Here is a 27,450-nt window from a genome sequence, read left to right on the forward strand (position 1 = left end):
ATTAGAGACACAAGTCCTGGGGAGCTGAGACAGTGCATCTAATTATTATTATTTTTTGGTTAATATTTTTATTAGGAGGTAATGCACATTAGATCAGGATTCAGTGTTGTAAGTACACTGACTATAACATATATAAACATAAGGATACAATGGAAATACTGTGCACCCTGATGAATGAAGAGTAACAACATATACAGTCTGCCTCCTAAGATGTTTTTTTATTTTATACATGTGGCCCAATAGGAACATGATCGGGCTACAAACTAACAATGTGCGCATCCCCAAAAGTCAATAAACAAATAATCATAATAATAATAAATAAAATAAATAAATAACTAATAATTAATAATAATAACAAATGTAAAATGTATCAGTGACCTCTCCCTGAACATCTGATCTCCTCCAGCCTCAGAGAAGACACGCTGTCTTTGGGTGCATCTGATTATTAAATGATTATTATTAAAGTGTTTTTACTGTAATTCTACATTAAATTTTACATTTTATCACTGAAATGATTTGACTTTTTGAACGTTTGACCAAAAACAAAAAAGAAAATTGAAATAATAAAAATACAGTTTAGCTCACGATCTAAAATGATGCTTGAGTGAACGTAAGTAACGGCTTACGAAAGACAAAAAGACATTTAATGTGAGTAAATAAATAAAAACATATATGCATAATACTGTTATGCAAGAATGGACACGTAAACAAAGCCTGACCCTGGAAGCTGAAACACTGAAAACACATAAACCAGAGCCCAGATCTGCTGTGATTATTATTCTGAGGAAAGAAAACAAGGCAGGAACATCCCAGAATGTTTTTCAGATGTACTATTTGGCAAAGCAGCGTTCACTTCTTATAAATGGGAGTGACTCAGACTCAGAGTGGAAACCTCCAGGGTCTCACTCTTTACGAGAGCGAGGTCACTTACGGGAGTTCTTAGAAAGAGAAACTCCGTCACGGTCGGTGCGACGATGGAAAACTGAAGCCAAACTCTCGCAGATTACAGCAACGCACACAGAAACCTGCTCTGACCTTTGTCCGACGGGATCATTGTCGCCTCAGAAGAAGGGATTTATCAGGATGGAGAGGGGGAAAGAAGTGAAGAAATCATTTTCTGGGAATAGAAGAATCATAAATCCATAACTGCTCCAGAGTCAGGCCCCGTCCCTGTAACGCCAAACACTCCCCCTCTCTCACCAGGACTGAATGAAACTCTGCTGCATCCCCCTGATGCAGGAACCCACCCCCGGGGGTGAGACTTGTTCCATTGGACGTGGCAAAGAAAGCAAAGACTTTCACTGCCAGGAGACGGGACAAGAGCTCCAGCTTCATTACCATAAGAGCAGAAACATGGGTGGCATGGGTGCTGGATTGAATGCATCATCATTCCCAAGAGCTTTCGAGCCAGAGAACCCTTAATAAGGTGCACATGTGGAGTCCAAACATGCCCCAAAAAGACAAATACTGAGGATTTACTCACGCATGAACTCCAGGCAGGCGAGGCATTTCCCCACTGCGAGCACAGACCCCTGCATGGACATTTCTCAGACGGATCACGAATAAGAAATCTAACTTTTTGGGGCTTTTTGTGTGTTTAAACCTCTCATCCCGTCCCCGCACCCCCAATCTGTCCACTCCGGAGTCCCTGCAGACCCACGGCTTCATGGGCATCCATAGAAAGAGGATTGCCTGGGGTCAGTGAGGTTTCCTAACCCAGCAAAGAAAAGAAAAAGGGGGCCAGGACCAGTGCCAGTCGTCCTCTGTTGAAGTGGCACCGACCCTGCTGCCAGGGGATTGGTTATTCAGCGTGCTCGCTCTGCTGTGGGCATGGGGCCCGGGACAGAGGGGAGCACAAGAGAGTGAAAAGAGAAAAAACAGAAAGAATGGCACACGGAGGCCTAGTTTGAGAGAAGAGGCCGCCCCTAGAAAGACTTCATGAGGAGGTTGAGGGGGTTCAGGTCCCAGGGGATTAGAAACCTGTGAAACGTTTGGTCATGTTCAGATTCACAGATGTAATGTCAACGCCGGACGTCCTGGGTTGTATTTCATGTCTCACAGGGACCCGGAGCACCACACCCTCACCTACGCAGGCTCCTGTTGTTTTACCCGTATTTCAATCTCCCTCCAGAGCCACACAGGAAATTACACATCTGTCTTCAAAGTCATACTGTTCACTAAGCTACAGTGTACAGAACAGACCCAACGTTTGGACACACCTTCTCATTCAATGAGTTTCCTTACTTTTCAGGACGATTGACGTTGTAGATTCACACTGAAGGCATCAAAACTATGGATTAACACATGTGGAAATATGTACTTAACACAAAAGTGTAAAACAACTGAAAACACGCCTTATATTCTAGTTTCTCTGCACACACTCTGCGTTCTCTTGATGAGCTTCAAGAGGTGGTCACCTGACATGGTTTCCACTCCACAGGTGTGCCCTGTTGGGTTCAATCAGTGGGATTTCCTGCCTTATAAATGGGGTTGGGAGCATCAGTTGTGTTGTGTAGAAGTCAGGTGGACACACAACTGATGGTCCCACTGAACAGACCGTTAGAATTTGTGTTATGGAAAAAGCAGCTGAGTAAAGAAAAACGAGCGGCCGTCGTTACTTTAAGAAATGAAGGTCAGTCCGAAAGATTGGGAAAACTTTCAAAGTGTCCCCAAGTGCATGTACGATTTACATTCATTCATTCATCTTCAGCCTCGTGTCCCTGTCGGGGTCACGGGGGGCTGGAGCCGATCCCAGCTGACATCGGGCGTGAGGCGGGGTCCACCCTGGACAGGACGCCAGTCTATCACAGGACACATAGAGACGAACAGAGACAGACAACCATTCACACCCACGGGTGATTTAGAGTCATCAATGAACCGAACACCTGCACGTCTTTGGACTGTGGGAGGAAACCGGAGAACCCGGAGAAAACCCACGCAGACACGGGGACAACATGCAAACTCCACACAGAAGGGCCCCAGCCGGGATTCGAACCAGAAACCTTCGCACTGTGAGGCGACAGTGCTGACCACTCATCGTGAAAGTAAAGAAAACTCTTAGAATGAGAAGGTGTGTCCAAACTTCTGCTCTGTACTGTACGTGTATGTTTGGACAGTTAAGTCATTTTGTGGCACAGAAGAAAAAAGTCGTCATCATCTTATACGAGTTTCTTTTTATTGTTCAATGCATGGCCACACACGTATACGCTTTTTCTTTTGCACTGTGCATGATGGGACAGTCACTATGGAGATGGTGATGTAGATGGGATACAGTTTAGGGGTTTACGGGGGTCCAAACACAACCCACATTCCTCAGGGAGAGTCAGCCGGCCCCTCTCTGCTGAGCCTCCTTGATGACTAGCTACGACACGAGGCTAACCCACCTCTACCTCCCTCTAACTTGACACCTTGATAAATAAATTCTGGATTATACGTCGTTTTTTTTCCATTTGAATTTTGCAGAACTGAAGGATTTGTTCAGTGGATCAACACACGACGACGACCCCTTCCCTTTCCCTTAAACATTCGTGGCTATTTCGTTCAGATTTAGCTTTAAAAAAAAAAAAAAAAGCAGCAAAATAAACGACATCATTTGGGTACAAAAATAAAATCCAAATTAAAACTTTGAACAGGGCGAAAACACCTGTTTGTTTTTCCTCTTCTTCTCTCAAACAGAGAACGCACAATACATAAGTCACTGGTCACAGGAAGGACACCGCAAATAAAGAAAAACAAAAAAACAAGAAGCCACGTAGGAAAGAAACCGATCCCGGAGAAGTGCGCACACGTCTCCCTCAGCCTTCCCTAGAGGCCTGTGAGCTTTGTGACGCCTGGTGTGTTTCGTAGGGCTGGAGGCCTCGGTGTCGGGCGGACAGAGGGGTTTTATTATCTCAAAGTTGTCTTCGAAACACCCTCCGCTTTCCACAAACGCCGCCCCGCCGCACTCGTACATTCTTTACCCTGTTTTCTCAAATACAGACTGAAGGGAAAGGGAAGGAGGGAACGGAAATCCAAACCACGGCTCTAAACATCTATATGGATTCATCTGAGCGTGAATGCCTGTGTGTGTGTGTGTGTGTGTGTGTGTGTGTGTGTGTGTGTGTGTGTGTGTGTGTGTGTGTGTGTGAGCGACTTCTCTCTCGAACACGTATGTACTCGTTTGCTAACATATACAGTGTATTCCTGGTTAGAGTGTGAACCAGGGGCACTTAAAAAGTCCCGTAGCGTCCCCCCCACCGTTGTCCGCACCCCGACCACCAGGGGTCACTCTTTATGTTTGGGATTGGGAGTGGGAAGTGGGAGATCTGCTCTTTCTTATCGCGCCGTCTCGCCCACCTTTCTCTTTATTTGATTTTTTTTGACTCCACTGTTTTTACCTTTTCCACCCCTCTGAGCTTTAACTCTTTCCTTCGATTCAGCTTTTCTTTTGAGTTGGTTTTTGCCTTTTGGAGACGCGGATACACACAGAGCAAAAGAGTGGGAGAGAGAGAGAGAGGGAGCGAGTGTTGTGATCGATCAGCTGTTCGCAGCGCCGACAGCTGCCCCCCGTTGGACCTCTCAGCCGATCTCCTTCCACTGCCGGTAGAACTCCACGATGTTCTTTAGCTCCATGCCCGCCGCGCCCGCCGCCTGGATCGCCGACTGACGGGACAGAGAGAGAAACAGACAATTTGCCAATTTATATATAAAACCTTACACAGTGCTTTTACATTCAGTGCTTTGTCATTAAAGAAGAAGAAGAAGAATTACTTTATTTATCCCGCACGGGGAAATTTAATTTTTTCACTCTTATTATTATACATGTTACACACAGAGGCCTGAAATACACACATGCACAAACAGGACCTATATACACGCATTTGGCCCGCACGGGGCCAAAACAGGTTTTTCGGCTAAAGCCTAGTGTGTTTGACCAGTGTGAGTGCAACCGCTCCGTGGATATCTGCGGCCAGCTGGCCGTCCACGGCCCGTCTGAGAGAGGTGGGCTTTTGTAGAGCACGTTTGCACATGTACGAGCACCAGCATGCGCACGTGTACGAGCACGAGGCCTACGGTTCTGAGGTAATTTCCTGTGCGCCTGTTGGGACGTAGAAAAAAGAAGGAGGGACCATGCGCGGACATTTAAAACAATGGCGGTGAAAGGTTCACGTTGGTGTGATGCGGAGGTGGAGTGTTTACTGCAGATTTGGTCGATGAAAAGATTCAAAAACAGTCGACAAGACGCACAAAAACTCAGAGGTCCACGGAAAGATTTGGAAACAAAGCCACGCATCGCCATGACGTCATCAATGCGTGTGACGTGTTACGGCGTGATGACGTATAGGCAGCAAAAAGCATTCGCCGAGGCCCAGGTAGTGTGAGTACAAACGGGCCTGGAGGGGGGGACAAGGACCCTAAAGCACGGGGCACGGGACGGAGGCACAGTGTGAGTGAGCCCTCAGTGTGCTTCGTCACCAGATGGCTGTGGGATGTGTGTGAAAATGGATAGGGCAGCACTGTAGCAAAGATAAAACTGAAATCCATTGAGCTTTACTCGTCGTGGTGTAAAATGTCCCCTTCCCAAAACGTTTGTCCCGGTCTGTAACATAACTAAACAGTTAGTGACTGACCTTCATCGTTGCCGACCGAGAGCAAAGCTCCTCCACTTGCTGGCCGGTGAGAATGGTCACCATGCCGGCTGTGTCTTCATCTCCGTTGCTCTGGGAGACGGTCAGCTGACGACAGCTGTCCACCATCTTGTATAGTTGCCTAGAAATAAAAGAAGAAGAAGACCAATCAAAAAAGAAGCCATACTCACCCGATGAGTATTTAAGAAAGACAAACAGAGGTAACCGTAGAAGGGGAGAAAGGCTTACCAGGCTTCGATGTCCTGACGTTTCAGTTTGTCTCTTTCAAAACTCCGACCAGACTCCTTCTGACAGCGTATGTACCTACAGAACGATGTGAAACAGATCATTTAAGACATCAGCTAAAATAAAGGAGTTTTATGGAGTAAAAGTGAGGATTGTGTTCAACATGTAACAGGAAACAAAGACAAAAAACATCTAATCCAAGCGAGAAGCTTCATCAGTCACCGCGCGTAACACAAACACTCACCTGTTGCCTTTGCGAAATTCGGACTCCAGAAAGCGGATGCCATCCCTCGCACCCGCGTTTTCCTTTTTCAACCTGTCGAGTCCATCGATCACTAGAACACAGAAGGAGTCCGGATTAATGACCGGAGCGAACAGGCACAGCAACAAACGGACAGACTCAGGTTGTTGCTTTGGATTTGAATCAGAAACCGAAACAGAATTATTGTTAAAGTTACATTGGAACTTATTTAGATTTAGGGCGCACTCCCACTGTGCCTCCGTCCCGTGCCCCGTGCTTTAGGGTCCTTGTCCCCCCCTCCAGGCCCGTTTGTACTCACACTACCTGGGCCTCGGCGAATGCTTCTCGCTGCCTATACGTCATCACGCCGTAACACATCACACGCATTGATGACGTCATGGCGATGCGTGGCTTTGTTTACAAATCTTTCCGTAGACCTCAGAGTTTTTGTGCGTCTTGTCGACTGTTTTTTTCTTGCCGTAGGCCTCGTGCTCGTACATGTGCGCACGCTCGTGCTCGTACATGTGCGCACGCTCGTGCTCGTACATGTGCGCACGCTCGTGCTCGTAGACGTGCGCACGCTCGTGCTCGTACATGTGCAAACGTGCTTTACTAAAGCCCACCTCTCCCAAACGGTTGGTGGACGGCAAGTGTGCCGCAGCTAGGCGCGGTACGGTTGCACTCACACTGGTCAAACGAACTAGACTTTAGCCGTGGAACCTGTTTGGGCACGCTACGGATGGACAGTGTGAGTGCGCCCTCTATGTCACTGCCATAGTCAAGTGTTAGATCAAAAGTCCAACAACCATAAACATGCAAAAACTCTATGTGATACCATGCTACACGTGTATGGCTGCAACAAATCAGCTATCAATTAATCTACTGTTTTAATTCCATTAAAAAGGCCATGCACTCAAAATAATAATGCTAACCTGCACATGAGGCCCAACCGTCTATCAAAACAAACCACAGGGAAACTCAGATTACATCACTCTCAGACAGGGAGTGACCACTCTCTGCTCACTCCCTATATCTCTACACAGAAAATATGTTTGCTGCTGTGTTAATGTCCTGAATATGGAATACAGCTCCTTTAACTGTTCAGTATAGAAAATGTAAAAAAAAAACAAAAACAACTAACATTTGACTTTACTGCCTGAGAAATAACTTAAAACGACTGTTGACGGCTCAATCAATCAAGAATTTTTCAGCACTGAAGCTTCTTGCAAAACTGGAGTTTCGTGCATAAAAACCAACATTACTATTCAAATATTTGAATGCACATAAAGTGTGCGTAGTACTCCAAATATAACAAAGACACATATGACCCATATGTGACAAGATGAAAGCAGCAGAGACCTAAGGGCGCACTCACACTGTCCATCCGTACCGTGCCGTGCCCAAGCATGCTTCATGACGTATAGGCAGCAAGAAGCATTCGCCGAGGCCCAGAGGGGGAGACAAGGACCCTAAAGCATGGGGCATGGGAAGGACGCACAGTGGGAGGGAGCCCTAAGACACAACAATTGGGTCGAATATTGGGTTTTAAAGTAATTCCACCCAATAAAACACATTTTTGGGCGTGCAATGCAACTGATAATAATAAGAACTGAGGCTAAATGGCCAGAATAACTACCTAGCCATGTGTTTGTGCATATCAGGGTTTCGACAGGGCTCCCAAACATAAAGGTAATGACTTTTTATAGTAAGTATGATGGAAAATTATTTATTATTTATTATTATATCCCATTTTATTCAGTACAGAACTATCCTAAAGTATGCAACAATAATTCATAATAATAGAAAGAATCACATTTGACCTGGATCCACATATGTAGAAGTAAATGGACAGATGTGTTAACAACCTGAAAACGATAAATTTTTTGTAAGTTTTTGTGAAAATCTGCATTTATTACACGAGACGATGAGTTCCTTGCTTTTGTGGTGAGCAGTAATGACAGTGTACGTTACAGTTGAGATCCTGTTCTGACTGAAACTCCAGAAAAAAGGACTTAACGGCACAATCCATCAACGAAACAATCTTCTAATCTAAAAATGTCTATAACGTCTCTTAAATGGCCACATTTGGATACAAATACATGTTATAAGTAAAATCCCTGAGACTTTTTTATGAGGAAACTGAATTCAATGTTCATTTGATGCAGAAACCCTGGTATCATGCCACATATCAAGTAACATGTTAGATTACTGGATGTAAGATTTATTCCTGTAGTAAAGGAGAACTCTGTATAATGTATTGTCTCACTGCATTAAAGTCAGAGATCACAACAGCGGTCCTATCCCTACCATCCACCCTGTGTAACACGCTACACACATGCTTTTCAGGACAGACAGCCAGAGGATGAGGCGGTGTGCTGACCTGTCCGCGGGATGATGATGATGAAGCAGCCGCTGCCGGCCAGCTGCCGGATGAGGTTCAGATGCTGGCAGAGAGCAGCTGTGTCTGGCACCAGGTAGGGAGACATGGACGACTGGGCCTTAGGCTGCTGAAGGCTGCCCTCTAGCTGCGATACCTCCAACTGCAAGGAACAGACAGAGAAGTGATCCAACAGCTGATTATGTGCAAGTAATGCAAGATGTATATGAGGGTTTTATGGTCTCAGAAACATGATAGAACTTATTTTCCACACTATAAGTTGTATAACCTTCAAATGTCTCTAAAGCCGACAGTGCGCCTTATAATCCGGTGCGCCTTATATATGGACCAATATTGAGCCACAACAGGTCTCCAACTACGGTGAGCAGCCGCCGACTCTATTTTCCCCCGTAGAAGAAGTAACGCGCGGTGCATGTTGAGATATACGACTGCGTGAAGCGTGCCGTTTCATTTCCATGTGTGTTTGTGTAAAGAGCCCAAAATGGCTCCTGTTAAGAGACACGCTTACGACGCAGAGTTTACACTCAAGGCAATTAGTCACGCAGCAGAACACGGGAATAGAGCAGCAGCCAGAGAGTTTAACATGAACCAATCAATGGTGCGGAAGTGGAGGAAGCAACAAGACGACCTGCGCCAAGTAAAGAAGACTAAACAGAGTTTAGAGGGAACAGAGCGAGACGGCTGCAGCTGGAGGACAAACTCCAACAGTGGGTTGTTGAACAGAGAGCAGCAAGTAGAAGAGTCCGTACGATCACTGTTCCACTGAAGGCAACAAACTTAACATCAATGAGTTTAGAGGCGGTCCTTAACGTAACCCCAGCCTCGACTGGAGCGTCTGTTCTATGCGCCTTATAGTGCAGAAAATACGGTAAGTATCTGTCTCGGGGCTTCTATACCATCAGATAAATTTGGTGAGTGTTCCACATTTGAATTTGTTTTTATGTTAGTTTTTTTTAAATTTAATTTCAGTTTGTTTTCAGAGTTTTGCTGGTATCAGTTTTTTTTTTTTTAGAAAGGTAAAATAATTCGTAAGGGCCAGGTACAACGTCTGTAGCAATGTACATATTTTTAATTAATTTCCATACAAGAAAATAAATATTCATCATTGTGGGAGCTATTTTGGCAGCGATGACTGCATCAGTGCACAGCTGTGTCCATGCTGCATCACGGCTCTGATCTAAAGTGGAAACACAGACGGGGTAAACAGCCAGTGGAGAGATTTAGAAAATTAAAAACCTGCAGTCGAAGCTGGGCCATATCCCTCATCAGGCGATTCCGACGCGCCTCCTCTTCAGCCTGGACAAATAAAGATAAAGAAAGGGACAGTCGGCATCAAACAAGTGACAGCTGCTTTAAGTAGAAACCATTTTGGCTCCAGGTGATTAACTAAGCAATCTTCAAATGTGCTTAGTCACAGAGCAACACTGTCTTCACTGTCTGAACTGCACATAGAATAATGAGGCGCGGTTCTTCCTCGCTCTGTTCAGATGTCACTCACCATTCTGAACTGGGCCTTGGCCTGCTGCACCAGATTGTCCTGCTCCGATTGGCTGATACTGGTGAAGATGCCCGCCTCCGGGTTGAAGTGCAGCACGTTACCCTGGAGATTTGTCAGGAAGTGGCCAAAACTGCGGATGCAACACACTCGCACTACACACTGGGAGAAAGAGAACAAATGAAATGTTTTAAAGCGTGCAAACTTAACTCAGTTCTTTTAAATCAAGACTGAAGACTTTTCCATTTGACGATGGCTGATATACGCAGAGTCTCTTACGTGACTGAGATAAATAACAGCCTGAGCTATTATATTTTACATTTATTTTACGGTAATGTGTTAATAATTTCACACATAAGTCGCTCCAGAGTAGAAGTCGCACCACCGCGGCCAAACTAGGACAAAAACTGCGACTTATAATCCGAAAAATACGGTACTTATATATATATATATATATATATATATATATATATAAATATCTGTACACTTCCCTGAAATCTGAGATTCAAAACATGCGTTGACTTTTTTTTTTACCTTCTATAATGGGAAAACCATGTTAAACAAACTCTTAATCACACACACTTTAAAGTGTGTTTGGAGTGGGACTTTAGGTAAATAGGGTTTGAATTCTGTGTGTAGATTTTTAACTATTGAAATATTGCACATTAGAAATCGTTTTGTCTAAGATAAAAAACCTACTGACTCAAAAAAGCAGCACAACTAATAAAAACTGCACAACAATAATAAGATGGATGGGCATCATGGAGCTGATGCCTTTTGTCAATTTCCAGTGTTTTTAAGTAACACTGGACATCTGTAAAAGCTGAATCCTGTGCCCGTGTGTGTGTGTGTGTGTGTCCGAGTGTGTGCCTGTGTATGTGTGCCTGTGTGTGTGTTCCCGGGCCTGTGTGTGTGCCGGGGCCTGTGTGTGTGTGTGTGTGTGTGTGTGTGTGTGTGTGTGTGTGTGTGTGTGTGTGTGTGTGCCCGTGTGTGTGCGCGTGTACCTCCTGCAGGGAGCTGAGGGAAGGGTTACGGCGAGTAAAGTCGAGGCGGCGGTGAGCTACATTGAGAGCAGGCAGGTGTCGCAGAGCCAGATCCTCGGGCAGCAGCAGACTCTGGACCAAGCCGGGCTGCTCACACTCATTCAACAGCTCTGTCACCTCTGCGTTCAGACCGAGCTCTGCGGCACGGACGTGGATAAATAAATAAATGAGCCGTGGACTCAGAGAGCACAGTCATCAGTGTGCGAGAATCACACAACAGACAAATATTCAGTGTGAGAGCTGAGCCTTAGCACTGCTTATTAAGTGAGTGCTCACAGTACAGGGATTAAACAAGAGCTTCACAAAATTATTATCATAATGTTCATGAGACATAAACAAAACATATCTGCTAAAAACATGCGTTTAATAATCAAGGACAAAAAATCTACTGTACACAAATGTGCATTAAGGATTCATTGATACGATTCAACTGAAAACAGACCAAATAACAATATTGATAACAAGACAATTTATAATTATCCTTTTTTATTTTATTTATTATACACCCTAAGTGTGTGAAGGAGAGGTACCGCAGGTCCTTCCTTCCTGCTGCTGTCAGACTTTACAATCAGCACTGTTCCCAATAGACTATTGACTCCATATTATATTAATACAAAACAAACAAAACAAGAACAACTGCACTATATCATGTGAATATGTATATATGTCTATGTCTATGTCTTCCCTTTTTAAATTCAACTTTGTTGCTTATTTTTGCTTTTTTTTTTATCTTCTATCTTATTTTATCTTATTTTGTAATATGTTTCTGCTTTGTAATATTCTGTTGCTGCTGTGACAATAAGAATTTCCCGGTCTTCGGGACATTAAAAGTTTTCTGATTCTGATTCTAAATTTGACTGGACTGTTCTTTGACCACTCGTTTAAAGGAATAGTTTGGGAAAGTTCTGGGAAATCTGCTGAATATGAAGCTATAACCAGCAGGTCATTAGCTTAGGATAAAGACAGTGAACAGAGGTAAACCGCGAGCCTGACTCTGTGCCAATCAGCATCTCACTAATAAAAAAGGGATACTTGAACACCTAAATACAGTGCCCACATTGCCATGACACAGACAAGTACCTGTTATGAAAACACATCTTGGTAATTCAACCTGTACCAAACGATAAATGAAAGCTGTGGCTTAAAGGTTTCACACTGGAGATATTTCTTACTTCATGGAGTAATTTATACATTGTTGTGTGTATTAAACAAACTACATTTGCTAGACTATGCTGTGTATTTAGCAAACAGACATGAGTGACACCAATCCTCTCATCTAACACCTTTAAATGTGGTTAAGGTGATGTCCTCAACTAGTGTCTCAAAGGACATTTAAGTTTTCGTGGACCCAGTGGGAATAGAAACCTAGACACGTATGTGCCATTCTGTGCCTCCTGAGTCGTACGGACGTATAACTCTCTATGCGGTGCGGTAGTTTATAAGGAACTCACCGGCCTCGAGCATCTTGCTGCCATCTGGTAGCAGGTTGAGCAGCACAGACAGTCGGTTCCACAGGCTTTGAGAACTCTGCAGAGAGAACCACTATTTTAAATATACTCCTAAAATAGTAATGTTTCATAGGGAGATAAAAGTTGGACACTTTGCCCCCCCCTCACCTGTGCACACATGAGGATAATGTCGGTGTTTGTCCTGAGCCAATCAACAAAAACCTTCACCACCTGGATCAACCCCTGATTGGTCAGAATCTCCAGCTTCTCTAACAGGGTTTTCTCACTATGTACTGATGGGGTACTGTGTTGGCTGCCTTCTGAGTCAGAGTCCAAGTCTAGAAGAGGTGACATAATAATCAAAAGGTTTGAGTAACTGTGGAAAAAAACACACCAACAGGACAGATTATATGCAACATAGACGGCTTAAGCACGTTACCATTTTCACTGGTTCCGTTGGCAGTACCAGGGTTCATATCGCAGGGTGAATCCCCGGGAGGAGGGGGCGTCTCCTGGGAGGGGGGAGCGGAGGTGTCAGTAGGGGTGGGAATACCCGAGGAAGATGAGGCTTGAGGCCTCAACAACATGTTGCTGAAGGTAGCTGCCAGGCGGAAGCGCTTCGCCTGGAAGAGTTTTGAGGACATGGCCTGGAGGTTGCTGCTGATGCTGGAGTCGCTGGGCATCAGAGGCCCGTTAGTGGTCGGAGGTGTATCACCGCCCCGGTCGCCTCCTTCTTCCTTGGGCTGCTCTTCCTCTTCCTCTTCTTCCTGGTGCTCCCGTGGCTGACCCTCCAGGTTGTCTGAGTTTTCCGTGTCTTCTATGTCTTCCAGGTCTGAGCGAGACTCTTGGCTGTTCATGTCCGAGTCGGTCTCTACATCAAAAGCCGTTCCTCCTTCCTCCTCCTCCTCTTCCTCTGAACCACTCCCCCAGCTGCCCTCCTCACCCAGGTGGACTCTCTTGGTCTCCTTCCTGACAGGTGGAGGATTGAGCGGGGTTGCTGTCGTAGTGGCACCCGTTGAGTCAGTGTGACCCCGCCTCTCGTCGTCTTCATCTTCATCCTCTTCGCTCTCAAAGCCTTCGCTCAGGTCGCTTTCATCCTCTCCGCGAGTGTCCTTGCGGGCACAGCGGCGTCGGCGGAGTCGAGAGAGGCGGGTGTACTTCTTCTTCTGTCTCTGTTTCTCTTCTTCCAACTTGCGCTGTTCTTCCACGCTGCAATGCTTTTTGGCGCCAACCCTTTCGCAGCCGTCTTCATCCTTCTCCTCCTCCTCATCTTCCTGCTCCAGAGAGCCGTTCTGCAGAGGCTTCTCATCGGGGCGATCTGTCGCTGGAGCTGACAAATCCTTAATCTCCAGGTCATCTAGATAAGAAAAGAGAAATTCAACATTTTCATTCAGGTTGTTTGTCACACGTATCTCTCTTAAATCTCTTCTCTCTAACCACATATGTCACACTACAAAACAAATGTTCTCCACTGGGTTATTCCTGAAAGAGCATTTAAGAAACACTTCATTTGACTGACTACATCTGTTCAACTTTAGGGCGCACTCACACTGTCCGCCCGTACCGTGCCCCGGGCTTTAGGGTCCTTGCCCCCCCCTCCAGGCCCGTTTGTACTCGCACTACCTGGGCCTCGGAGAATGCTTCTTGCTGCCTATACGTCATCACGCCGTAAGAAGTCACACGCATTGATGACGTCATGGCGATGCATTGCTTTGTTTCCAGATCTTTCCGTAGACCTCAGAGTTTTTGTGCGTCTTGTCGACTGTTTTTGAATCTTTTCATCGACCAAATCTGCAGTAAACACTCCACCTCCGCATCACACCAACGTGAACCTTTCACCGCCATTGTTTTAAATGTCCGCGCATGGTCCCTCCTTCTTTTTTCTACGTCCCAACAGGCGCACATAAAATTACGTCAGAGCCGCCGTAGGCCTCGTGCTCGTGCTCATACACGTGCGCACACTCGTGCTCGTACATATGCAAACACGCTTTACAAAAGCCCACCTCTCTCAAACGGGCTGTGGCGCGGTGCAGTTGCACTCACACTGGTCAAACGAACTAGGCTTTACCCGTAAAACCTGTTTGGGCACAGTACGGATGGAAAGAGTGAGTGCGCCCTTAAAATGGTTTTGACTTGACTAGTTTCTCTCAAAAGATTACATTTTAAACCACAAAAAGCAGCACTTTAATCCTAAATGATGTTGTCCCTGAAACATAATCTACAGTATGTGTCACACACTAGCTGGGAGATTGTACTAACTTGCAGCTGCATTTTTGTTCCTTCCCCTCTCCATATTTGGAGACGAGAGATTTCCTGTCTCACCTGTGGCGTCGGTGTGAAGTGGAGGCACCTGGCTCTCTGCCTCCTCCAGTTCAGCCTGCAGCCGGATGTTGACGTGGTTCACCAGATGGGAGAACAGCGCCAGAGTGAAAGCTATGGACGCACTGTACTGCTTTGATCCTGAAGACACAAAAACATGATAGTACAACAAAATCATTGATGTACTTTTATTATACACAATGAGTAGGAAATGTCCTAAAAAACAATATGTAGACGCAAAATCCCCTTTTCATTTTCTTAATGTGCTGTGTTCGGAGTGTTTCTGGGTTAAAAACGTAGCAGCCAGGTGCCAGGTCGTGAGCAAACATCCATGAGAAAGCTGCAAAAAACACAGCTCAGAAAGAAAATGCAAATACAGCGAGGTGAAGCACCAAGCGGCCGTAGCTTGTTCCAAAACGACAGTGAATCTGGGGTTGACTTTCACCCGCTAGTAAGCAGCGTAACCCTCATTGAGCCGGGGAGGAGGGACCGACGTTGAATTCAACAACCTACTAATCCTGCCCTTTAGTTCCTGAAGATAACTGCCACAAAACTGCCGAGGTAGAAATCATACACACAGATAAACTCAAGCACATAGATCAGTTACTTTCTGTTGCTTTCTTCAGATTTATATCTTGAGATTTCAGGTTACTGTCCAAATTTCAGTTTGGGAGTCTCCATCAAGGATCCACTTATGCTGGCAAAGAACATGGACTACTTTAGTGGATGTTTTAGAAAGAACTGTGTGGCATTTTTTGGCTAGTTAACTGCACAGTTCCACAAAAATAAAACTGAGTCTGGTCGTTGTCTTCGTCCTATTCCTCTAATTATTTAAACTCTCATCTAGATATACACATCTCATCTCATTCATCTCATCTTCAGCCTCTTATCCGGGGTCGGGTTGTGGTGACAGCAGCTTTAGCAGGGGACCCCAAACTTCCCTTTCCCGGGCCACATTAACCAGCTCTAACTGGGGGATCCCGAGGCGTTCCCAGGCCAGTGTGCAGATCTAATCTCTCCACCTGGTCCTGGGTCTTCCCCGAGGCCTCCTCCCAGCTGGACGTGCCTGGAACACCTCCCTAGGGAGGCGCCCAGGGTTCATCCTTACCAGATGATCCTGAACCACCTCAACTGGCTCCTTTCAACGCAAAGGAGCAGCGGCTCTACTCTGAGTTCCTCACGGATGCTGAACTTCTCCCCCTCTCTCTAAGGGAGACTCCAGCCCCCCTCCTGAGGAAACACATTTCAGCAGCTTGTACCCGCGACCTCGTTCTTTCGATCATGACCCAGCTTTCATGACCGTAGGTGAGGGTAGGAACCAAGATTGACTGGTAGATCGAACGCTTTGCCTTCCTCAGCTCTCTTTTCGTCACAACGGCCACTGAATTTGTCCATTACTCTGTTATAGTCAGAAATCAGTAATCAAAGCGTATTTTCCGAATAATCCTAGAACCTAAAACACGGGGAAACACACAACAGCCTCAACAACACACTAAAACTAACCTCCCCTCTTCAGACTGTGCACCACCATCAGACAAGTGACCACCATCTTGAAGACCAGCGTGTCAGGCAGCACTGGGCAGGAGCCGTCAGCGTGCTGCAGCTGCTGCTCCTCCTCTTCCTCGCTGGGGGAGGGGTGAGCACCACCGTGTGTTGTCGGCGGCAGGTAGAACAGCACCAAGTTGAAGTCCTCCAGCACCGACTGGCAGAGGGACGTCAGCTCCGTCTCCATTAGACTACATACAGACAGACAGACAGACAGACAGACAGAGGAGGAGGGGAAGCAATTCAATGGAAAGGATGTACTGAAAATACAAGGTAAACACTCCGTCTATCTAATCCAACAGTGAAAAATCCAGTGATAACATTGTGGCAGAGCAGTGGACCAAATAGCGTGACGAGGTTTGATTCCTTCATATTTGCTTATGAGCTACCTGCACATGTTAAATCAGTTTGTTTCAGCATTTTTAAAGGCAATAAACACTGGACACTGTTAACCGCTGTACCCACAAAACTAAATATATTGTTAATTTAGTCTTCACGTACCAATAAAACGATTAAGTCTTGACTGGCGGGAGAGTGACACACAAGCACTGACCTGTTCTTGGGCTGCAGCAGGCTCTGAAGGTACATGAAGCTCACCAGGAGGCGCTTAATATCTTTTGATCTGCGGAAATAAAATCATCCATCATCAACGACATTTGTATCAGTAGAGGAAATTAACATGGTTACAGCCTGGTTTTGCTCTCTATAATGTCCCGTTGCTGCAAACTGTTGCTACTCCATCACTGTTAGTTATGTTAGCTCTGAAACATTATGTGAATAATAAATATAATAAGAAGAACATTTAAAGGAGAACGCTTTAAACGTAGATAGCTGGATATTTTGGGAAATACGTTTATTTGCCCTTTTCTCTCCTTATTTGTAACATGCACGATGGGACTCTAAATAATCCCATCATGGACGAGCACCATGACCTAAATCTATACGCTCTTCTTCTACAAACCCGCCGTTATCGCGGGAAATGCTTACTCTACATGCTTCATTTGTGTGCATTTCTGCCTTTTATTCCAACTGCTTCCTTTTACTTGTGTTGCTTCGGCGACATAATTTCCCCGCGGGGATCATCAATTATCTAATTCCATCTGCAGAGAGATGCCGCTTTATCCCAACGCTGGTTAAAGCGCCTTTGTGATTCAAATGGCGGGTGAGCAAGTTGGCAATTACGTGAGACTCCAGATGTCATTTGGGACTAGATTAAAATGACTCCAGGATGTCAGCACAGTTAAGTCTAAATATTGTGTTTATTTCACAATGATTTTTTTTTTACCAGTCAGGCCAGTGAAACCCATTGGTACCACTGCTGTCCAGAGAGGGCTCATGATCTTAGGGCGCCCTCCCACTGTGCCTCCGTCCCGTGCCCCGTGCTTTAGGGTCCTTGTCCCCCCCTCCAGGCCCGTTTGTACTCACACTACCTGGGCCTCGGAGAATGCTTCTTGCTGCCTATACGTCATCACGCCGTGACACGTCACACGCATTGATGACGTCATGGCGATGCGTGGCTTTGTTTCCAAATCTTTCCGTAGACCTCTGAGTTTTTGTGCGTCTTGTCGACTGTTTTTGAATCTTTTCATCGACCAAATCTGCAGTAAACACTCCACCTCCGCATCACACCAACGTGAACCTTTCACCGCCATTGTTTGAAATGTCCGCGCATGGTCCCTCCTTCTTTTTTCTATGTCCCAACAGGCGCACAGAAAACGACGCCAGAACTGCCGTAGGTCTTGTGCTCGTACACGTGCGCACGCTCGTGCTCGTACATGCGCAAACGTGCTTTACAAAACCCCACCTGTCCCAAACGGTCCGTGGCTGGCAAGCGTGCCGCAGCTAGGCGCAGTACGGTTGCACTCACACTGGTCAAAGGAACTAGACTTTAGCCGTGAAACCTGTTTGGGCACAGTACGGATGGACAGTGTGAGTGCGCCCTAAGGAGGCCTCCGAGGAACCTTCTGACTACCTCTGAATGCTCCTCACCTTTGTCGAGATGGAGACAGCTTCTTCATTTCCTGCTTCTTCACTTGGTGGTACATCTTGGCAGCTTTGTCAAACAGGCGCTTCAGGTTGCCGTAGGCGCCCTCAAAGGGGGCGTCCGATTGGATGCTAGCACAGATAAAGGAAATGTTACGACTCTTAACTTTTTGATTGTGGTTCAGAAGTTAACGTCACATAGTTGTACATGAACAGTCCTTACCAGCGTAGGTAGTAGTAGGTTGCTTCAACGTTGTAGAACTTGCTTCCTGCCAGAGTGCCCAGTTGGTTAAAAGGCATTCCTGCAGACAGGCGGGTGAAGACATTTAGATTTGTAACAAACTTCTTCAACTGCTTCCTGTTTCTATTGAACAATTGGATTTAATATTTTGTTATTGGTCTGGGGCGGTATTACAGGAACTTCCTGTCTTAAGTCTTAAGATAGGAAGAGTCTAAGAAAGGATTTTCCCCAATTTGGTATTAGGAAGCAAATCCTAACTTTGAGAATCCTATCTTAATTAATCCTATCCTAATTAATCCTCTCTTACGCAGGTTAGGAAATACTAAATACTCAATCCAACATCGGTTACCAACTCTGTTACCTAGCAACCGACACTACTTTTTTCATCTCATCGCGCTAAACATTTGTGTAACTGTTGTTTTTGCCATTGACACATACATTAAAACTCAGAATGCTAATTTTAGTTTTTTTATATGAACAATAGAAGACTCTCGTTAACCGCTCATTAACTGGTAACTAAGCAGGCATCGGAGTCCCAGTTCACCCTCTTCTGGAGGCTGCGGACATCTACCGGGGGTGCAGCCACTGTGTTGCGTGCACTGTTGTGGACACATGCAGCCACTTTCCCAGAATGGAACCGCTGGCACGTCTGCATGGCCTGTATAAGTCTGCAGCTGTCCGAGCCTGTCTGCACCACATCAACCTGCGCCGCTTTAAGCTGTGTGTCTGCCAGGCATACCACCCAGTGTGAGAGCCGCAAGCAGCAGAAAAAGGAGCTTACAAGTTAAAGTTAGGATCGCTTAACAGTCATCCTTAAGTTAGGAGAGTTTAGGGGAAGTTAGGATGCTTGTGTAATACAATTTCCTATTTTAACGTAGGATGGGAACACTGACTTAGACTGTTCAATGTAATGGCCTTTTCCTATGAATTCAACTGTAATTACCATGGCTACCAAACAGTTAAGATAGGAGCTGCAAGTTAAGATGTTTCTGTAATACGGGCCCTGGCTGCTCAAAGAATCACTGATGAAAGCCTTTCCACAGCTTCAGCGGTGTGTTAGGAAATCTAGCATTACAGTCACTCACCCACGTGTGGCATGACAGACAGTGCCTGATGGTAAAACCTTTCCGCCAGCTGCTCAGCCTCAACCCCAGCAAGTTCGTTCTGATAACGGGCTGCAGAGGAAACATTTAAAACATCAGAAGAAGGTAATGATAAATGTTAACAAGATAGACTTTGGCTAAAATTTCAATTCTCTTCTATCAGCGATGGCAAACTGAAAATGGTGCAGCGATCATTTCATTTGCTTCTGTAATTTTAAGCTAAGTAATGTAAAATAATGCAAAATACTAATATCTCTGTATCACATGAATCTGAACCAACCAAACCGCTTCCTGCCAATTACACTATACTGTAGCCAGGCCAACATTTCCCACGCTGAATGACACACACATGCTGTCTCACACCTCTCCAAGCTGGTGGAGACATGAAATGATCGCTTTTCTATTATCACGTTATTACCTAGATCTCCAAGGTAGACCAGACATCGATGACAGGCCATCTGCGCCCACTCCATCTCCTTGGGGGTGGCTGACACTGGTTTCTTTCGGCCTGCGGGGAAAAATTATACGATACTTTTCTGATGCACTTAGCCAAACTGACAGAGTTATTTAACAAGCTTGAATTCCAGCTAAGCAGCAATTTGCGTCTGAATGTTAGAGACAGAAACCAGGCATAACATATAGCACTTCTTCTCCGTCTCTGTCTTCCTCCGAGGTGTCAATGCCCACAAGTGCTTTTGTGTTATGGGGAAAGAAGATGTTTATTTCTTGATAAAATAAACTTCCTGTTTAAAGACATGATTAGTCACCCTGTGTAACCCTGGTATTCAGCCCCTGATGTCTGACGGCATCTGAGGCAAAGGGCGAGTACCGGCTGCACACTATCACAAACTTGGGTGACCTTGCACCTGTTTCTTTGTCTTTGCTGACAATAGACTGACTTGGCACTTCTCCACCCATTTGTGCGCTTTGCATAGTGCAAGGGAACACTGACACTTACTCTGATACGGACCGAACTCAGACAACGGACTCATAAACACCTGGTCTAAATGCAAAGGTGTGATCACGCCATTCATTATCCAAAGAAGGACAGTATCTTTTAAAACCGCCTGTAAATGACGTTCAACTTTCCAGCGAGCGATTTCGGAGCTTGAGCGATTTGAAAACTAAATCCACAAGTTTCAAAAACACTCAAAATACCACGTTTGACCGGATTTACACACATTTCACTTGAAAAGAAAATCTGAATAATGCAAATAAGGTCGAAGAAAAAGCTATTCAAAGCTACAGTAGTGGAATAGGTTGTAGTGGTTAGCACTGTCGCCTCATAGCAAGAGGGTTCCTGGTTTGAATCCCAACTGGGGCCATTCTGTGTGGAGTTTGCATGTTTTCCCCGTGTCTGCGTGGGTTTTCTCCGGGTTCTCCGGTTTCCTCCCACAGTCCAAAGATGTGCAGGTGTTCGGTTCATTGATGACTCTAAATCACCCGTAGGTGTGAATGGTTGTCTGTCTCTGTTCGTCTCTATGTGTCCTGTGATAGACTGGCGTCCTGTCCAGGGTGGACCCCGCCTCACGCCCGATGTCAGCTGGGATCGGCTCCAGCCCCCCGCGACCCCGACAGGGACAAGAGGTTGAAGATGAATGAATGAATGAAAACTAAAAACAAACTGAATAAATAATAATAGGCAAACATGTTCAGTTGTTATAGTCGTAAAAGGAGAGGATAGAGAGCTTCTATCAAAGTGAAACAACATGCACGATACCAGGATTCAGGATGAATCTGACACAACTATATATTATTTAGTCATCATTAATTGTATTATATATGCGTGTATACCCGGTTTGACTTGTCAAAATGTCTTGATTTGTGTTAATTGAATAAATAAGTTTGGGCAAGCATACATGTGAATGTTACGAAACCTTCTGACAAACACTGAGTAAGAGATTAGATGCTGCTTGCGTGTAGTTTGAATTTTTCCTACTGTGTCTCTGCGTGAATTTGTGTTTCGGGTATCTGACCTATCAGTGGGTCTGTGACGTGGGTCCAGTCGATGCAGTCCTGCAGCTCCAGCTGGTAATGGGACTGGATGTATAGCAGGAGATGCTGGTAGAAACCCACGCCGGCGATTAGGTGCGTACGGTAGGCGCACTCCAGAGCGCTGCGACTGTGGATGTGCTACAGTAGAGGAAAAGAGACAGAGTTGTGACCAGAGCGACAATAATGAACAGGATCGATGTTGCATACGTTCTGTAGTTTACAGAGAGCATCAAAAAGGCCCAAAAGCAGGTAACACGAAAATATATGGCATGTATAGAAATGACAAGCAATGGGGAAGCATTTAATACAAATAATTATTAAAACTGGCAAACTTATAAATATAAGTCCACCAAGTGCTTGTAACACTGTCAGACTCCCAGGACAGACAAGAGAAAGGTCAAAATTGATGCAGACAATGTATATTGTTTTTTTAGACCATGCTTTCCTCTCCTTTGTCTAAACATGCCGCCTACATTACCCACGATTCAACTCTAACGACGACAGTTTGCTTGTAGAGTCTAGTGTGTTAAGCTAGTAATTGCTTTCATAACGTAGCCTCGAGCCTGCAGCAGAGATGAGGAGCGGTACACAGAGGTTTGATAAGCTCACTTCTCTTTAAGTCCACACTTTAAACATTAAGTCTGACGCTGACTCAGGTGACGTTCCTTAAAGACTTTCATCAGCGTTCCCTTTAAGACAAGACTTCATTACTACTACATGTTCAAAAACAACAAACTAACAAATGTGCAGCGAATGACTAAGACTGTTCTGCTGACGACATTTCAAAAAGTTCAAGCATCTGAACGACAGCACGCACTCGGTACAAGACTGAGTGCAGAAATGATCTGACTACATTTGACAAAGGAAATAGTGTTTGATGGTTTCCCCACGTTGGTCCCAAAGCAGAGCAAAAAGCCAAAAAGTGACATTTCTAGAGGTTAAATTTCCATTGGGACCATCCATGCATAAAATTAACACCCCCTTGGTACGCTATGAGGTATTTTACGCACCATTGACCATAAAATGGCACATGTCATGGCAGCGTTGACCTTTAAGTGGCAGCCAGGATGTCAAGCCAGCTAACGACAGAAAAGTGTGTTGGCTAACACATGCAAAGAGGATGTTTTTTCCCCCACAGCTGCAGGGACGGTTACCTTCTTGTTGGTCTTGATGACCTGGATGACCTCATAGTAAACCTTCCTCCAGAGCAGCTCCTCGGCCTTACGACCGTAGTCAACAGGGTGAAGAAACATCAGCTTCACACAAAGCTCCCTCAGCCTGACAACACAAAGAAAGTGAAAACAGATACACGATGCATAAGTTAAGGAGTAGTCAGATCACCGGTTTGACAAGTGCACCAATGAGTCAACCTAGTTTCACATGAACGGGTGAGGCTGCATGAAAGAGGAACATTTTGCAGGATACAAATGTGAATGGTGAGCATTCTTTTATGAGTTAACAAGTAAATAATCAGCAGAATTATATAAAATTATCATCAGTTGCACCCATACTTTATATACACAATATCATTGACAACTGATGATTCTAGTACATCTCATCTCATCTTCAGCCTCTTATCCGGGGTCGGGTCGCGGGAGCAGCAGCTTTAGCAGGGGACCCCAAACTTCCCTTTCCCGGGCCACATTAACCAGCTCTAACTGGGGGATCCTGAGGCGTTCCCAGGCCAGTGTGGAGATCTAATCTCTCCACCTGGTCCTGGGTCTTCCCCGAGGCCTCCTCCCAGCTGGACGTGCCTGGAACACCTCCCTAGGGAGGCGCCCAGGGTTCATCCTTACCAGATGATCCTGAACCACCTCAACTGGCTCCTTTCAACACAAAGGAGCAGCGGCTCTACTCCGAGTTCCTCACGGATGCTGAACTTCTCCCCCTCTCTCTAAGGGAGACTCCAGCCCCCCTCCTGAGGAAACACATTTCGGCCGCTTGTACCCGCGACCTCGTTCTTTGGGTCCTGACCCAGCTTTCATGACCACAGGTGAGGGTAGGAACGAAGATTGACCGGTAGATCCAGAGCTTTGCCTTCGGACAAAAATCCCTAATCAGTGTGCCTTTCCCTTCAGTGACTCACAGGCTCGGTGTAAACTGATTCAGACGCCACCAGAACATTATCATATTCACCAGAATATTGTGATATCTCAGTCTCAGCTTTATGTGTCAAAGCAATGACAAGATTATGTTAATACAGAGATGCAGGTACATGCAATATTTCTCATTATCTCTGCTTTGAAGAGATGTTTCTGTTCTTGGTTCTACTATCCTCCGATGCCAAAGAGGAAAATACAATAACATGAGCCTCACCTTACACTGAGGTGACAAATGATACCCTTTTGCAAATGTAGTATAATATATTTAATTATGTCTTGAGGGAACTGATTAGTTGTTGATTTCTCTAAATACAGGCGCCAAAAATGTGCACAACAATGTGGTCACTTGTGCCACATTAGAAACAAACACGTAGCCTGACAGTTATGTTCTTGATTAAATGATTCACTGCTCTGTCGACTAAATGTCAGAGACTAGTGGGAAAAAAGCTGTGATAATTTCTTATTACCAAAGGTGATACTTGCAAATATCTTAGTGTATCCCAACAACCAACAGAAAAGCAGCTAATGTTCACAGAAACTGACATTAGTGTCCTTTACTTGATGCCTGACTGATTAATCAGCCAGTCACTTGAGCTCAGAGCAGACACGTGGTCAAGTCTCTTTCTCCCAGTTTACCTTCAACCTCCTCTTTCAAGTTTTGACTTTGTTGTATCCAGCATAAAAAATAACAACTGCAATCATGTTCACAGGTTGTAATACTAGCACAAATAAGCATGTTTATTATTTTTGCTTCATCTCGCAGAGGTCACAGTGTCTCGCAGACTCAAATGACTAATGAAACATAAGTAGTCAGTTGGATACGTTAGACAAGATTCTAACGCTGGTTAGAGTGGATTTTGACAGAATTTGGATATGAAATACAGGGTCTGAACATAGACGAGATGCCGGGGGGTGTATTCACTCCCACGTGAACATGCATCATACTAGAAAGGTTGTCTTAGGGCGCACTCACACTGTCCTTCCGTACCGTGCCCAAACAGGTTCCATGGCTAAAGTCCAGTTCCTTTGACCAACCATACGGTTGCACTCACGGACCGCTTGGGAGAGTTGGGCTTTTGTAAAGCACGTTTGCACATGTATGAGCACGAGTGTGTGCATGCATACGAGCGCGAGGCCTACGGCAGTTTTGACGTCATTATATGTGCACCTGTTCGTACACATAAAACATAGTTGGACAAGACGCACAAAACCTCTGCGGCCTATGGAAAGATTTGTAAACAAAGCCACGCATCTCGATGGCGTCATCAATGCGTGTGACGTGTTACGCCGTGATGACGTATAGGCAGCAATAGGCATCCGCGCGAGGCCCAGGTGAGTACAAACGGGCTGGCCCGCGGGGGACAAGGACCCTAAAACATGGGGCACGGGACAGATAGACAGTAAATGCCCCCTTATAATGCAACTGGTTCAAATTCATGATTATGTTCAGAACAACTGTTTAAATAACACACTCCCACCTCATTTCACACACACACACACACATTCCCAAGACAGCTGCACATACTTGTTGCGAAGGCTGATGTTCTCCGGCTTGAAGACCTCTCTGTACGATGCTTTGCTGCCGATGATGACATCCAGCTTGTGCACAGACTCCACCACAGCCCTGGGGAAGCGTTAGCCAAATAGAAAGCACTGGCTTAATGACAGGGTTCACGTTACTATCTAACAAATACTGCAGAACATCGTAGTGTATGAGAGTATGCAGAAAGTGCACAAACTCTATTTAATGACGATGTTTTGACATATACACGTATATACGGACTGACGATTTTCTTGAGCCGATACTGCTTTTGCTTCCTCGACTTACATCCTAAAAATGACACAATGATGATAACAAGTGTCTCAATTTTATTTAAAAGAAAAGGAAAAATGACTGAAGTTTAAAAAGGCGTCTCCACCAACACAGAGCTGCATGTGGACGCCTGTACGTAAATAATGCCGGGGAAAAAACGCAAATATCGGCTGATAATATCGGCCGGCCCCTGCATCAGTCTATCACTAATATATATATACACAGATAGATAGATAGATAGATAGATAGATAGATAGATAGATAGATAGATAGATAACTTTATTTATCCCTGAGGGGAAATGAGGTCATCGTAGCAGCGGTACAGAACAATCAGAAGTACTAAAAATAAGATAAAATATGAACTACGATAAAATAAAAGTACAGTATCGAAGATTAACACTATATTACAATATGCTGTGTGGATTTTAATATGCAAGAGAGAGAAAGGTGTATTTCAGTGATAGGTCACTTTGAATAGTGTGAGATTATCCCCTGAGTGTTGTTGTGCAGCGTTGTAGAGTCTGACGGCAGCAGGTAGGAACTGTTTCCTGTGCCGTTCTTTAAGCAGCGAGGTTGAAGGAGTCTGCTGCTGAAGCTGCTCTGAAGCTCGTCCAGGGTTTCATGGAGAGGATGGGAGACATCGTCCGTGATCACCAGCAGTTTTGCATCCTGTGCTCCACCACCTCCTCCAGGGGGACGAGCTTAGAGCCGACAGACCCTGCCTTCTTTATTTATATATACATATAAATATCTATAGATATATAGATATTGATATATATATATATTGCTGTATCATTCTTGACTGCAGTAACACCATTCTCTCATTTTAAAATTGCCTGAATATTATCCTACAGTGATGGTGCATTTAATTCTGTACTTCTATTTTATTGTTGTTCATATTTTGTATTTTATATTTTATCTTATTTTAGTACTTCTGATTGCTCTGTACCGCTGCTACGATGACCTAATTTCCCCTCGGGGATAAATAAAGTTATCTATCTTATCTTATCTTATCTTATCTAATTCATGCTTTCTTATGCACTTTTTATTCAAGATTCAAGATTCAAGGAGCTTTATTAATCCCGAGGGGAATTATTTCATATTTACTGTAAATATCAGTGCACTCAGGTTTCTGTATTGTGTGCTTTACTGTTTTATAATGGTATCTCAGGTCTGCGTGTGTGTGCAGTGACAATAAAGCATCTATCCATCTGCCCATCTACCATCTTTATGTTACATACAGCGTTAATGACACATGCAACTCAATGATATGATAAGCTAAGCTACACTAAGCATCATGACCACACTGAGTGAGCATGAGTGTGGTGACAGGTTCACTGAACAGAAGAATACATGGACCCTTTGCTTGTGATAGCCAACCCTGACTGGCGTTGTGTTAGCACGCACAATAACGTCCAATTAGCGCCTTTGGTAAGCTAACGTCCAAAAAACGGCCTCGTCCACTTACCTGTAAAGCCGCTTTATGAGAAGGACTTTCGCCTCTGGCTCGCTGTCCTGCCCCGGTCCACTCATATTTAGCGACTAGCCCGAGATATTTGATCCCCCGCTCCAGCGTCTGGTCACCGCTTCCTCCAACCGCCCGCACACGCAGTTGTCACGGCTACACTCGGGTTTGTTCCCCGGCAGTGACAACAGCGTTAGCTAACCGAGATAGCGTTAGCTTCCCTCCCTTTCCCTCCGAGTGTCTTTCGTGTTCTTGTGTCCTTTGGCAAGACCCCCCTCTACCCATCCGCTCTGAACACCGGGTGAGGAGGGGTGCCCGGTAATTAAGGCTCTTCCCGGTCAGCTAAAACGCTCTGATATGCCTCTTGTGTTGTTCCCCATTCCAGCCATTGCTACGAAGGCGGCCAT

General features: G+C 45.1%; 1 protein-coding gene across 1 annotated transcript; it reads right to left on the reverse strand.

Annotated features, from left to right (window-relative positions):
- Window positions 1–4,435: 4,435 nt before the first annotated feature.
- On the reverse strand, window positions 4,436–27,450 carry smg5 (SMG5 nonsense mediated mRNA decay factor). The gene is made up of 22 exons (XM_083919144.1): window positions 27,047–27,450; window positions 25,291–25,389; window positions 22,818–22,941; window positions 21,645–21,801; window positions 20,087–20,176; window positions 19,651–19,740; window positions 18,548–18,626; window positions 18,331–18,456; window positions 16,895–16,963; window positions 16,300–16,532; window positions 14,800–14,937; window positions 12,917–13,834; window positions 12,646–12,815; window positions 12,481–12,556; window positions 10,991–11,166; window positions 9,990–10,148; window positions 9,728–9,787; window positions 8,474–8,633; window positions 6,097–6,187; window positions 5,856–5,930; window positions 5,610–5,748; window positions 4,436–4,641 (listed from the first exon to the last, which is right to left on the reverse strand). The coding sequence occupies exons 1-22, from the start codon at window positions 27,109–27,111 to the stop codon at window positions 4,558–4,560; spliced, it is 3,378 nt and encodes a 1,125-aa protein (XP_083775270.1). The 5' UTR covers window positions 27,112–27,450; the 3' UTR covers window positions 4,436–4,557.

Source organism: Echiichthys vipera (assembly GCF_963691815.1).
Source record: "Echiichthys vipera genome assembly, chromosome: 8".
Lineage (NCBI taxonomy): Eukaryota > Metazoa > Chordata > Actinopteri > Perciformes > Trachinidae > Echiichthys > Echiichthys vipera.